Source organism: Corvus moneduloides, chromosome 3 (assembly GCF_009650955.1).
Source record: "Corvus moneduloides isolate bCorMon1 chromosome 3, bCorMon1.pri, whole genome shotgun sequence".
Lineage (NCBI taxonomy): Eukaryota > Metazoa > Chordata > Aves > Passeriformes > Corvidae > Corvus > Corvus moneduloides.
Genome location: NC_045478.1, coordinates 61753329 through 61766623, shown reverse-complemented (window position 1 = coordinate 61766623; position 13295 = coordinate 61753329). Strand labels below are relative to the sequence as shown.

Sequence of the window (13295 nt, the reverse complement as noted above, 5' to 3'; positions counted from 1 at the left end):
CCACACTGACTAAGCATTCCTCAGTGAAAGCTTGTAGGAACACAAAATCCTGGCACTTGCTGTTGAAAGGCAAGTGATGAAAAGTTATGTATATCCTTCTGCAGTTCTTTGATACAATGGAAATATTACTACACACATTGCCCTGGATCTTCATTCTTCTTAATCCAAGTTATTTTGGAGTTATTTCTTGCTATGTCTTGTTAACTTAAGAATTTTCTCCTTTATTCTGTAAGATTATCCCATGCTGTTTCAGCTTTCAAGAAGGCATTAACCGCTCACTTAAATTAGGTCAACGATACTATAGTAGTTTGATAGCTTCCAAAATAAGAAAATACATATGAGAGGTGTAAAATAACATGGATTTATTTGCTCCAATTAAAGAATCACTGGTATTTGAATACATCAATTGTGCAAAGTATAGAGGGGAAATGTTCAGTTATTGAATGGTGCCTCAGAAAAAAGAAATGTAATTGCAAAGATTCAGACGTTATCCACAGGTAGAATACAGTAACTTATGGTGCAGTGCAGTCTGATTTGAGTTTCTTCCTTTGCACTGTTGTTGGTAAGATACCAGCAGTGGAAAGTGATCAGCTTCTATTTCCAGACATGCAAACAAACAAAATGCAAAATAGGTTCATAAACTAAACTGTCAGTTTTATTGGGAAGAGTAGATAAAATGTGTTGAAAGAAGCCTAGTGATACCTAGTGGTACACTTCACCTAGGCCTGTTTGACATTGTAGTTTGCAAGGATTGCTTCCTTAAAGTCAGTGAAAGTGTTTCACTGATCATAGTGAGATTTAAATGGAGCTTCACTCAGTTACTATTGCTTGAACCTCCTGATGGCAAGACTACCTTAGTGTCTTAGTGTCCTGAAAGGATGCTTGCTTGCTTGCTCAAAGTTAAAAACAGTCTTGCTGTCAGTGGACCCCCGTGCCTTTCAGAATTACTGATAAAAGAAGCAGTGATTCAGTTCTGATTACTTTCTTACTGTATATTGCTATTTCTGGATCATTTGTGTTTATTTTTTATTGGACATATTAAGTGTTCTGGGTTATAGTATCATTTATGCTTTTGATAAGAACATAGAGAAATTTGTGTATTATAGTTTCCTCTGAACAGCAGTGATATCACTGTTCATGCTATCATTTTGAAAAATAACAGGTTAGTGGAGGTTTTTTGGTATTTTATTTGTTTGATAGTGATGTACCTAATTGAACTGCAGCAGTTTTAATGGAGTGAGATTTTTAAGGAGGGAGGGAATGGTGAATGGAAGTGTGTACATTCACAGACTCTGTGGATGTCATATGAGAACTTTGGTGCACTTCATTGCTCATTGCTTCATGGCTTATTGCCACTAGCAAGCCCACTGGAGACAAATACATCATGTATATGATAAAAAACACTTGGATCTTCATAGGCAGAATTTAATTTATGCAGTGGATGGATGGAGCTGTATTTGACTTGATTAAGCATTACAGGAACAAGTGGTTTAGGTTTAATGATGGGTAACCACTGGGTGGAGCATTCATGTCTCCCTCACTGTTTCATGTAGTCTTGATGTTATTAGTAACTTCTTTCCTTTTCATATTCTTTAGGCAAGTTGGAATTGAAATCAAAGATTTTGGACAAAGTTGGAGGAGTGGTGTTGCATTTCATTCTGTTATTCATGCTATCCGGCCAGATTTAGTGGACATGGAGAAAGTGAGGGGAAGGTCAAACAGAGAAAACCTGGAAGAAGCCTTCACAATTGCAGAAGCAGAACTAGGAATTCCAAGGCTCCTTGATCCAGAAGGTACCTAATTCATAGTTGAAAAAATCTGAACTACTTGCATAGTGAAGCCAGATGTGCTAATTCATAGTGTTTAGACATTTAAACAGCATTTTATGCTATTCAGCTAAAAATTTAATTTTCCATGTTTTATACTTGTCTAGATGTGGATGTTGAAAAGCCAGATGAAAAGTCTGTCATGACCTATGTAGCCCAGTTTTTGAAGTACTATCCCAATCCTCATCATACAGTGACTGATGTGCCAGAGAATGATGTAAGTTTCTGTTGCATAACCATAAAACAGTTTATAATGAAAGGGGGCTTTATAAATACATTTTAAAATTTTCTTACAGTTTATTTCCTTTTGATGAGCAGTTCAAGTGACAAGCAAGCACAATAAGAAAACTGGGAAAGTTTAGCTCAGAATAAAGGAACAAGTGTTGCAGATGTTTAGTAGGTGGAGAAAATAAAATGGTGATCCTGCAGATATTTTCCTCTTTTGAGGTGTAGTGGGAGCAAAAAATAACACAGTTATTGTAGATAGTAGCAAACCAGTGAATCCTACAGTTTCTTAACAGGTTTTAAAGCATAACACCAATGAGATTTCAATAATTTGTTACCTGAAGCAATGTGTCATTTATGTTTTTGTCACACTGGGTTTCTGGATAAGAACAAGAATGGTCCAAGATATTGCTTAGGTACAGCCTTCAGGCTTTTATGCCTGAGAGGCATTTACAATTTTGACATGTGTTCCTTTCTGTTTCACACAGATGTTTAACTGTTTGTTCTAAGGAATTATTTTCAGTCATGTTTTTTCCTTGGAATATGATTTATGTATGCTCTAGTGCATTGGCTTTGCACTGGAATGATATACTCAGCAATGCCAAGTTATCATGACTCACTTCCTAGTCCTGATTTGCTTTCTTCATGGCAAACACGGGAAGCACTGCTGAGACAATCTGCTCAGCCTCAGCAAGAGAGAAAGAAGAAGCATTTTTTATCTGTGTTTCTTTGCATTCCCTACAGAGGTAGAAAAGAGCTTTGAAACGAGTGAGTCTCCTTCCTTATGGCTGTGTGAGGCTGAGGTAGCTGTAGCTTTGCTTTTTGATTCCAGTGCCTGAGCACTGGAACTTGCAATTTTCCTTCCTGCAGCATTAATCTGAGGACATACTTGTGCCAGTGTCTCATCATCCCACTGAGCAGTGGGGCTGCTGAAGAGGACTGAGTGAGCACTGAAGCCTCGTGCTGTGGCCTTTTCAGGCTAAGGCAATCCTGCCATCCCCATACCATGGCACACTGGGCAGCTTCTGATGCCAACAGCCTTGGCAAGGCTTTCTGTCTGTGCTGGGATTGGGTTTTGAGGAACAACCTCACCCCCTTCCCCCAAGCTTTATGCAGAGATGATGCAGGAGAATGCAAGGTTCAGCCATTCCATGCTCTGCCTGTCTCTGGCTATACCCACAGAGATGCTAGCACACAAGTTATGAAAGGGCAATTAATGAGTTGCATCCAGAATTCCAACTGAATTACTAGGAAGCAGAACAACACAAATCAGTTTGACATGCTAACATGCTGATTTCAGAACCACTTCCTCTTCTTATACATCACTAAGATATTCCAATAGCAATCCACATTAATTCTGGTAGAAGTGCTGACCCCTTGCATTGTCACACTGCAGAAACCAGTAAGGCTCAGACTTTGAGAAGAAAGTAAGAATTTGACATTGCACTAAATTTCTAATGTCATCATTAGAAATCATCATTGTTGGTAAGGTCCTCTTTGTTTCCTGGAGGAAGAACTATATTCCTTTTTACTGTCCTGGAGTATCCATGTCCATCTTTACATTATTTGGTTAGTTTAGTTACTTAGGACAGGACTCACCTTTAAAATCTAAAAGCTTGTAACACTCCACCTGTAGTCAGCAAGAGATATACACTTTCCCAGATGGCATCTTTCTTAAGACGGTGTCCTAAACAAACTATCCTCTGGAAGGCTGTGTTGCAGAGCATATCAACAGAGATAAAACAGATTAATCCATCCCTTAGGAAATGATAGATAAAATGTTGTTGGCAGTTGATTAAAAAATTTGTTTGTTTTAGTGACCAGTATAATCCCCCTATTTTTAGCCTTTCTGTCTTTCTCCTGAAGTATAGTCCAAAGAAATACTTATCACACAATCCAGGTACCTGGGGGACGTAACTTTGCGAGACTCTTGTCCGCTGAACTCTTGGAGTAATCCTAATTTCTTGTTTAAGGGTATGTATTACCTGATGTGTTAAGTGCCTGCTGTAGAATAAGTTGGACAGTAAATGTTAGATACAACTGCTTTTATCTATCTTGCCTAAAGAACTGAAAAGGGCCTATCTCAGTTGCAGATGCCTACATTTAGTTAGAAGAGTCCTACTTCAGACTGGACTTTGGGTGAATTTTGGCATGGAGAGGGAGGGCAAGGGAAGATTTTTAACCCTCTTACCCACCCTCCAGACAGCTCAGCTGCTACTGTGTTTCCTCAAGATGTGTTGTCCGCACAAATTCCTGTTCATCTTCCCTCCTGATTCAATGCTCAGTTTATAAAGAATTTGCTTTGGAAGAAGTGAAGTAATGATTGAAGCTTATCCCTTATTTGTGGTCAGAGGGAATAGCTATTTGCATGTGCATTTCCAGAATTAAAAGGGATCTAATATCTCATTCATGGACCAGCTATGAACATACGTGAACTTGTGTAGTCAACACATCTCAAAGAATCACAGTTACTCTAAGGTAAGTAATTATTTGGCCAGATAAAATAAATCTTTTAGTGACTAGCAACCTGGAAATCAGATCTAATATGAAAACTGCTTCACTAGATGTGATACAGACACATGAACTTGATAATAGTTCTAAGTACATCTTGGTATTCCTACATGTGTGGCTCTTACTATTCTTTCTGGACTTTCTGCCTGCTTTGCTTTATTTTATTTTATTTTGCTTCTTTTTTTTTTCCTGCTTCTCGTTTTCCCATTTGTTTCATATTGCTAGGAACTTCAAGATATCCCAACTTTTGTCATTTCTTTTATGAAATTTAAGGTAAGGGTATATGTTCAGAATAATTGCTTGAATTGGACCTTTCATGGTTGTTATCTTTTTTCATCCTGCACTTACTTGACTTTAGATTTGGGGTTTTTTTAATGTACACTGGTTTGCTAACCTCAAGGTAATCTTTCTAGAAAAGCAATAGATTAACATGATGAATCTAGGTCCTCTCTCTTACGTGAGCTGATTCTAAGAGCCTAATGCTTTATTTTGAAAATAAGAGAAATACTATAGTAAAGCAAGTTAACTTTCCTATAATAAATCTCAGACTATGCTTTTGGTTTTCTTAAGTATAGCTATAAACATGAAATAAATAGATTTACTTCAATGTTTCTACACATCTAATCTCATTTTAGATGGGTATTTTTGTATGTCTTTAGGTTTATAGAGTAGATACTAGAGTGTATGATTGTGTAAGTTATGTATGTGGCCTGTGGGTTGGAAGGAGAGCGTAGTCATCTGTAATCGCGTGACATGTGCTGCTCCTTTTTCGCCTAAATTATGATATTTTAAAAAATATACTTTTTTAACCATCCTAGACTTTTAGATACTTCTAACTTTCTAGTATTAACTGAGAGAAGTTCAGAAATCTAACACAGAGTATATGAAATGAAGTATATGATATGAAGTCTATGAAATGAGCATTCACAGGTGAAATTGGAAGACAGCAGAAGTGAATATATTGTGAAATAAATAGTAGATGTCACTGCAGTCAGTCAATAGTGTTTATAGTTTGACCCGATCCAATTAGCTGCCTAGATTCCACGTTCTTGGAGGTTTTTTGGTTGGGATTTTTTTTCTAAATAAATATGTAAAATAGATTATTTTCAAGTGACTAGGATCAAGGGTTCATCTTCATCTCACATTATGTATATCTAACTAGTGATGTATTGAAGCAAAGATTTATACTGATAGCAGAATTATTCCAATATTTTCAATCCATTCAAGCACGTTTGGGCACCTTTAATGGGACTTTTTATGTCCTTAGGCTTACACAGCCGCAGTGCATTGCTTGTTAAGTCAGAGGAGATTTGAAGTGGTAAAAGCTCTGCCAATTTCCTTATCATGGTATAAATTTAACTGTACTTAAAGATCACACCCTCAAAATATTTCTGATGTAAAGTCTTTCTCTTCTCATGCTCTGATGAGCAAGTAATTCAGAAGATATTCCTGTCATCTCTGACATTTTTATGCCAGCAGAGTTCCCCAGTGTAAGAGGAATTTCCTGAGCAGCAGCTGCAAAAATAGCTGTCTGAGCTTTTCCAGGGATTTAGTCTGCTTCTGCAGATAGTCTTTAATAGCTCATCCCTGAAGGTGATGCCTGGCTCAGCACTCACGCTGTCTGTGATACTGCTTTCAGGGAGTGAGTTTCAGTAACATATATACATCCAGTAACATTTATATATATATATCAGCTAGAGTTTTCAAAAGGAACAGCATAAGCAATTTAATTTATGCATAAACTTTTTTGAAGTACATATGCAATACAATAGTTCAATGTCCCTGAAAAACATGTGACAACTTTTTTGGATTTAAAAGGTAATATTTGAAAATTCTGTTGTGTCTGTGCCTGGGAATTTGAACAGTTCACCTAGTTTATAATTACATATTAGAAAACTAAGCAAAATACTCCTTTTCCAGTCCCTAATTAAGATTCTCATGATATTTTTAGCTCTTCAAACCCTGGAGTATTCTGTATTACGTCATTTTCAAATTAACTCTGGCATATCAGTTAATGAAATAATGCTTTGATTTTGAGTCTGGGCTGAAAAGCTTCTTTGCAAATTTAAAATTTGCCTCCTTATCATATTGGAACTCATAAACATTTTTCTCTAAATACTTTCTTTGATGTTCCTTGTCAGTTGAGTGCTCCAGTTCTGTTTATCTCTACAAATCAGTGAATATTCATGGAATTGTGTAAGGATAAATTAATATTTTAAAGTGCTGCTTGGAAGTAGCATACCGAGTGAACCACAGGATTTTAGATGAATAAATGGATCACAGATCAATGGTCCTCATGCTGGAGAAAGGACAAATAGTTATATTTATTCTAGATAACTTCCATTTGGTGGTTTATGTTCTGATCTGTATACTACTTCACATATGCAGGCTTTAGAAAATAGTTTACCTATCTGTGAGAATGTCCTTTTTATATTTTTTTATTAGGAGTAAGAATGAATAGGCACTAATGAAAGTCTTTTTTCAAGAACGATAGCTCATTGTATCTGCTGGGTGTTGATGACAAGTGCCTTGGTATCTAAGAAAGTGAATCTCTTCTGTTGATTACCCAAACTGAGACTTTAAAGTGCTTTAGTGTCAACCAGGGACTACAGAATCTAATTTGCAGGTGATAAATGAGGTACTGAACTGGAAACCTGTGAAAACATATGAATAAATAAATAAAAGGTTTAGCATGCATTTTTGCACAATGTCTTTTATAGCATCCAGTTAGGTGGTTACTGAAGCACTTACTTCTTTTGCAATTAAACAAAGTAATCAAAAGTTTGCCTAAATAAATAGTTTTTTAAAATACAGAAGGCTAAATGCCACCTGTTTACTTAATCTTTTCACTTAGGATCAGAGAAATAGTATGTGGTTTAAGGGAGGTGGGGCTGTTCCTGTGGACTTTATCTTCAGGTACCACAGAGGTATTTTTAATCCCAGAGATACTCTATTTCAAGAAGATTTGGTCAGACTGGGTTTTAGCCATTATCAAATTTTTAAACTGTGATGACAGGAACCTTGCAAAATACCTGCTTTGCTCAGATTACTGTATGAACAGTTTCAGGCACATAGATGCTTTTTCAAACCCTTACTTTAAGGAGTAATATGATTGTGAGCCATAGAGGAATATAAAACAGTGTTTAATGAAACTGAATTTTATAGTTTGAATTAGAAGTAATGTACAGAACATTGGGGTACACTTGTTCTCTTCATTACTTCAAGAATGTCTTCCTTAAAGTTTCGGCCAGTAAGATTGCTACAGGATTTCCAATCCATTAAGATGCATAGTTTAGTATTGCTTTTATGGACCTGGCAGCTAAATACTAATAGAAATCTCAGTAGTCTCACTAAAGTTATAGCTTCTTAAGAATAGAGCGAATTTAATACCAAAGTTCTTTTTTTCATGGCTGAATGAGTTAAGATTCTCTCTGTTTATATTCTACTTGGTTGGATTTGGTGATCTTAGAGGTCTTTCCAACCTAAATGATTCTATGACTTTCCCCGTAGGGGGATAGTAATGAATTTGCTGGTTTTCTCAAAGAATCAAGATGGTTTTTCCCCACACACAGATCAGAAGAATAGAAATTTTATTCTCCTTCTCTATATTTAAATGAATTGAGAATTTGGAAGCTCTAGGAGTTTTTGCTTCTTGGGACACTGTGTGGGTTCAAGGAAAGCTCAGTAGTACAGGTAGCTGGAGCCGGGGAATGTCATATCTGTCATATACTGTTTCTCAGATACCAGCCTTTGTGTGCCACAAGACAGGAGCATAAGCTACAGAGAACTTTGTTCCAGCACAGCTGCTCTAGCAGCATGTTAACCTCACTGCAACTATCTATCTGCAACTGCTATCAAGATAACTGTGATAATTGCACATCTGTTGTGAAAATTATGTCCAACCAACTACCACTGTTTTGAGTAGAAGCTCAGTAAAAGAATTAGTAGAAATACATCAAAGGTTTCTTTCTTATCTGAGGAACCTGTCCTTTCCTTGGCTGAAATGGAGCAATAGCTCTGTGTTTTTAAAATTAATAAGGGAAGTTATATTTTACATATTTTAGAAAGCTTTCAAAGAAAGGAACCATAAATTGGCTTCTTTCCCATGTCAGGATCGTTTCTTAAAAGACAGTTCTTTGTTTCTCAAATGCAGTCAGTGACTGCTCTTTTTATCCTATGTTCCAGTTTTTCTTCTCTCATGTAATGCTTGAAATGTAATCACTCATTTTAGTTGGTTAGCTTATATGATGAGATATTGCATTTGTTCACTGTAATAGACAGATTTGTTCTTTGTTTCTGAAAAATTTTACAGTAATAAGACTTCTGTGGTTTCAAAAAGTAGCTTCTGATTAACAGCCAACACATCTGGTTCATTGTTTGGAAATCTGAGATGGACACTTGTATCCTACTTGACCAGCCTGCTTACACAGAATACTTTCTCGTTTTTGATAGCCTTTGGATATAACATGCTCAGAGACCTGAGACTTCCTGTTAGTATTTTTCTGTCCACTGCCAGGTCACTGAATTCTGCAGAGAACTTTGCAGCCTTACAAAGCTGCAGTGACATGACAAACTGAAATGTTAAAGGAAAGCTGTAAAACAAATACGCTTTTCTTCAAAGCTATAAAATGGCATTGAAGGAAGAGATACTGAATATAATTGGGTTTTCTTTCTTTCTTTTCGTTTTCTGTGGTAAAATATTCAAAATATTGTGCTAACTTCTGAACTTGGAGCTTGATGTTAAGGATTACCCTGAAGTCAATAAGACAATAACTTTTCTTTTCAGCAATAGCAGATCAGCTAATAAAATGGTGGTGAAAGATGAAAAATCCTCTCCTGTCTCAGCTCAATTAACTTCTACTGAAAATTGACTTTGAAAATCTGTTGAAGACTAGAAGTAGTTAGGATAGCTTAAAAATGTCTTTAAAGAACTTTGTGTTAATTTAACATCAGATGAAAACTACACATAATAGCTCTGACACTGCAATGTTCCAGTTTGTCATGATTTCACAGCTGTAAGACTCATGTCTAGGTGCTGAATTCTCTCATACCGAGGAAGTGCTTTTCACTTAGACTGTAAGAAGGTAAATGATGAGAGAATTGGGCACTTTTGCTTTTACTACAGCTAATGACCTTGACTTGCCATAGAGATGATAATTTCTGGACTACATCTGACAGCTCTACTAAAAGGCTGCAATGTTTTTTTTTAATGTGTGGTTGTACTATATCATAGAAGGAAGACAGACTGGTGCTAAGAGACCTAAAAGTGTGGGCAGAACAATTCGAAAGAGACATAGCCAGAGCACAGGTGGCAGAAACAAGCTTCCAAGAGAAATACCAGGTAAGCAGCAGGGGAATTATGTATGATAACAAATTATTGTCATCATTATGTGTAACATGTACTGCAGTATTTTAAGCAATCTGTATATATGAGAGTGAGTATAGTGTTGTTTAAAGAAATAAGGACACAAAATGTCTTGCCTGTTATTGGTGGAGGAATTATAATGTCAGCTCGAGCTTTGCTACATAGGACAGTGCACAGATGGTTTGCCTAACACGGAGGTTTTCCCAGCAGTATGGAGAGGGACTGTCCTAGTTAGGAGAGAGCTTGTGTCTGTGCCATCCTTCCAGATCCTGCATGATTTGGCTGAGATGGGAGGTATGACTGAAGGCTGGATGAGGTGACAGGTGGAGAGGACAGGGCTTAGAGTTTCATTTTCATCCACTCTCTCAGAGGTTAATGTCCAAATAAGAAATACAAAGCTTGGTCTAAATTTTCTGCTGAAGCTTGACTGTTCTCTAAATGCAGCCACTGTCCCAAGTAGCATTAAATCCAGTTGCTATTTTATCCGATCAGTTATTATCTCATTTCATATATGGTTCAGGCGTCTGATAATTGAAGTCCTTTTATTTATATATAGTGATAACCTATATATAAATAATAAATATAGAATTAAATATACAAGTGCTGTTCCTCTTTGGGAAAGATTAGGACTCTGATCAGTACAAATTTTTCATAGCTTATGATACTACATAAATGTTAAAGAATTTAGCTCCTTAACTCTGTACCGCAATTGATTTGATTTTCTCTTTGTGCAGTCATTTAAGCATTTCAGAGTACAATATGAGGTAAAAAGGAAACAGTTTGAACTTGCAACCCAGTCAGTAAGGAAAGATGGCAAATTATCACTTGATCAAGCTGTGGTGAAGCAAGCATGGGAGAGAGTTTCTTCCAGGGTAAGCTGAAAATCATTGTGCTATGTATTTTTTTATTAAATGAAGGGTGGAATTTAAAATCATTTAAACACCTGTTTGCTATTGATTTTATTAGGCATTAGGAACCTAAAAGTGGACTAAATTTCTGGCACTGCTGAATTATTTTGCCTTTTTTTGAGAGTATTTACTGTACTATCATCTTTAATATTGCTCAAAGATAGAATACGAACTTCAAGAAAAGGACTGTACTCTGAGATTTCCCTTTATTTGAAAGAATGATAACAGTGCTCAGCCAAGTTCAAAACACTATTGATAGAAAGAAAAGCATACACAATGCACCTTCCAAACCCAGTGTTCTAATGTAAACTGCTAGTTATTGGAGAAATTCTAATACAACATTTTTTAGTATCACTAAAAAACCTTCTGTGTAATACTGAATACTTTACCAATAAATGAGGTTTTAATTCTATTTTTGACCTGTTTGCAAAAGTAATAAGTTAACATTAGTATTTATGATTGGAATTTTACACAACTGAATGAAAAATCCCAAGCAAGTTATGCTGTTTATCCCAAATAAAAAGTTAATAAAACATTATTACTAGGACATATCCATACTGCATATATATATATATATATATTTATGTAATATATTTAACAGAAGATCTGTTTAAAATTCTGGAGTTTTCACATAATTTTCATGATGTTTTCACTCCCATAACTGGCATTGCCAGTCAGACACAGTGTTTTACTGCTATATTCTCCAGCCACAGTCCTTTGAGACTCATTTGAACCTTACATATAAAAAGTATGTGCAAAATAAAGATACAAAGATTTTAGGCAGGAGCATGAATTAAATGACAACGGCAGAAGAAGGTCTTGCATCCCTTACTGTGCCTATTAACTGATGAAATCCAGATATTTTGCTTCTCAGTTGTTCCAGGTTATTTGTGATTGTTCTGTACTTCAATTACCATTCAGAAAGGGAAATACGTAAATCAAAAAATTCTTGTAGAGATTTTGTTGCATGTCAGAATGCTGCAATTTCCAAACTCATGTGGAGTAATATGCCTAGATTTATGTCTCAGTTATACTCTGTTACGTGGGGGTTTGATCTTACAGTGTAAAGTCTGATTTTTATCAGTGTACTTGTTTGTATTACTTAGCAAGGGAGGAATTTTAGTCCTTCTACTTTTATTTCCTAGATGCTTGACTGGCACATACACCTTGATAAATCTCTTCCTGCACCTTTGGGTACCATAGGTGCTTGGCTCTACAGGGCAGAGGCCGCTCTGAGAGAAGAAGTAACTGTTCAGCAAGCTCATGAGGAAACAGCAAACACAATACACAGGAAGCTTGAACAACATAAGGTAGATGTACATGCATTCATTCTGTGCATTATCCTCCATTGTTTCCACAGCTTTAAATGATCCATTCTCTACAAAGATAATTATTTCTAGTTACTGTGGGTTGTGTTGTCTTGTTGGTGGCTAAAGCTTGGTGTCTTGTCATGATGACTTGAACTGTGATATCTGTGTATCTTACAGCCAATATTAGGAATTGCTTTTGAGTGTTCTTGCTCCTTCTATCTGAAAGATATCAGGTATTAGTATTTTAATTTCACTGGTAAAATTCTATAGGGAGCTCATAGTGTTGGGTATGCTGTTCAACCAGTATGAACTAATTGGGTGAAACAAGAAAGAGGGAATAAATGCACTAACTGTGCTGACAGTCAGTGCAGGCAACATGCATGGAGGGGAGAAAATGAGAATGAAATGAATTTTCATACTATTGTGATGGCATGATAGCCATCTGTGATGGCAGATAGCATGCTGTGGTAAACAGGAAACTTTTCCAGATGAATTTAAATAATTGTACCATTATTCTTTGCTGAGTCCAAGTTCTCATTTAAAATCAAAACTGTGAGTTTTTTTCTGTGGATTTGCATAATATGTGTGAGAAAAATATATTGGTGAAAAAATGCTGGTGAGATGGTAAAAGAAACTGAACCAGTAAATGAAAGGGAAAAGATGGTGTAGAGAAAGGCAGTACTTGTGGCTGTATTGTTTTATATTGCTTTTTCTCCTCCTGTATCACTACTATTTAAAAACTTGTTTGTAAATTATTTTTTTTTTTGTTTAGGATATGGGTAGGGTTTTTTCATCAGAAAGTATTATATATTATGTTATATAATGAAAAGCTGGGAAGTTTCATGGTTATCTGATTACTTTTTATTAGAACAATTGTAGCCCTTCTAACTTCAGTAGTAACTAATGAAATCTAAAAAAAACAATGTTAAAATCTGTAAGGAAGATACGGATTTTTTCAGGGTCTTGTCTCTTGTAATGCTGAATTTCATTAACTTTCTTAGTAGTGTCAAATGTTTCAGGATCCTAGGATTTGACGTTTGTTTAAAAAAAGCCAAACAAGTCAAACACTCTTTTGTTCTTAGAATGTGAACACTGTAGACCTCCTTTTGATACACTCATAAGAAGTACAAAAGAGTGTGCCCTAAACTGT

At 36.0% G+C, this 13295-nt stretch overlaps 1 protein-coding gene across 20 annotated transcripts in view; it reads left to right on the top strand.

The window, feature by feature from the left end:
- The window catches only part of SYNE1 (spectrin repeat containing nuclear envelope protein 1), a 295197-nt gene that overhangs the window by 69515 nt on the left and 212387 nt on the right, over nucleotides 1-13295 (top strand). For all 20 annotated transcript variants that reach the window (XM_032101881.1, XM_032101882.1, XM_032101866.1 and 17 more), the window contains 5 exons: nucleotides 1597-1793; nucleotides 1934-2043; nucleotides 9796-9903; nucleotides 10662-10799; nucleotides 11981-12145. In XM_032101881.1, coding sequence (XP_031957772.1) covers nucleotides 1597-1793; nucleotides 1934-2043; nucleotides 9796-9903; nucleotides 10662-10799; nucleotides 11981-12145 — 718 coding nt within the window. The remainder of the gene's footprint in view (nucleotides 1-1596; nucleotides 1794-1933; nucleotides 2044-9795; nucleotides 9904-10661; nucleotides 10800-11980; nucleotides 12146-13295) is intronic.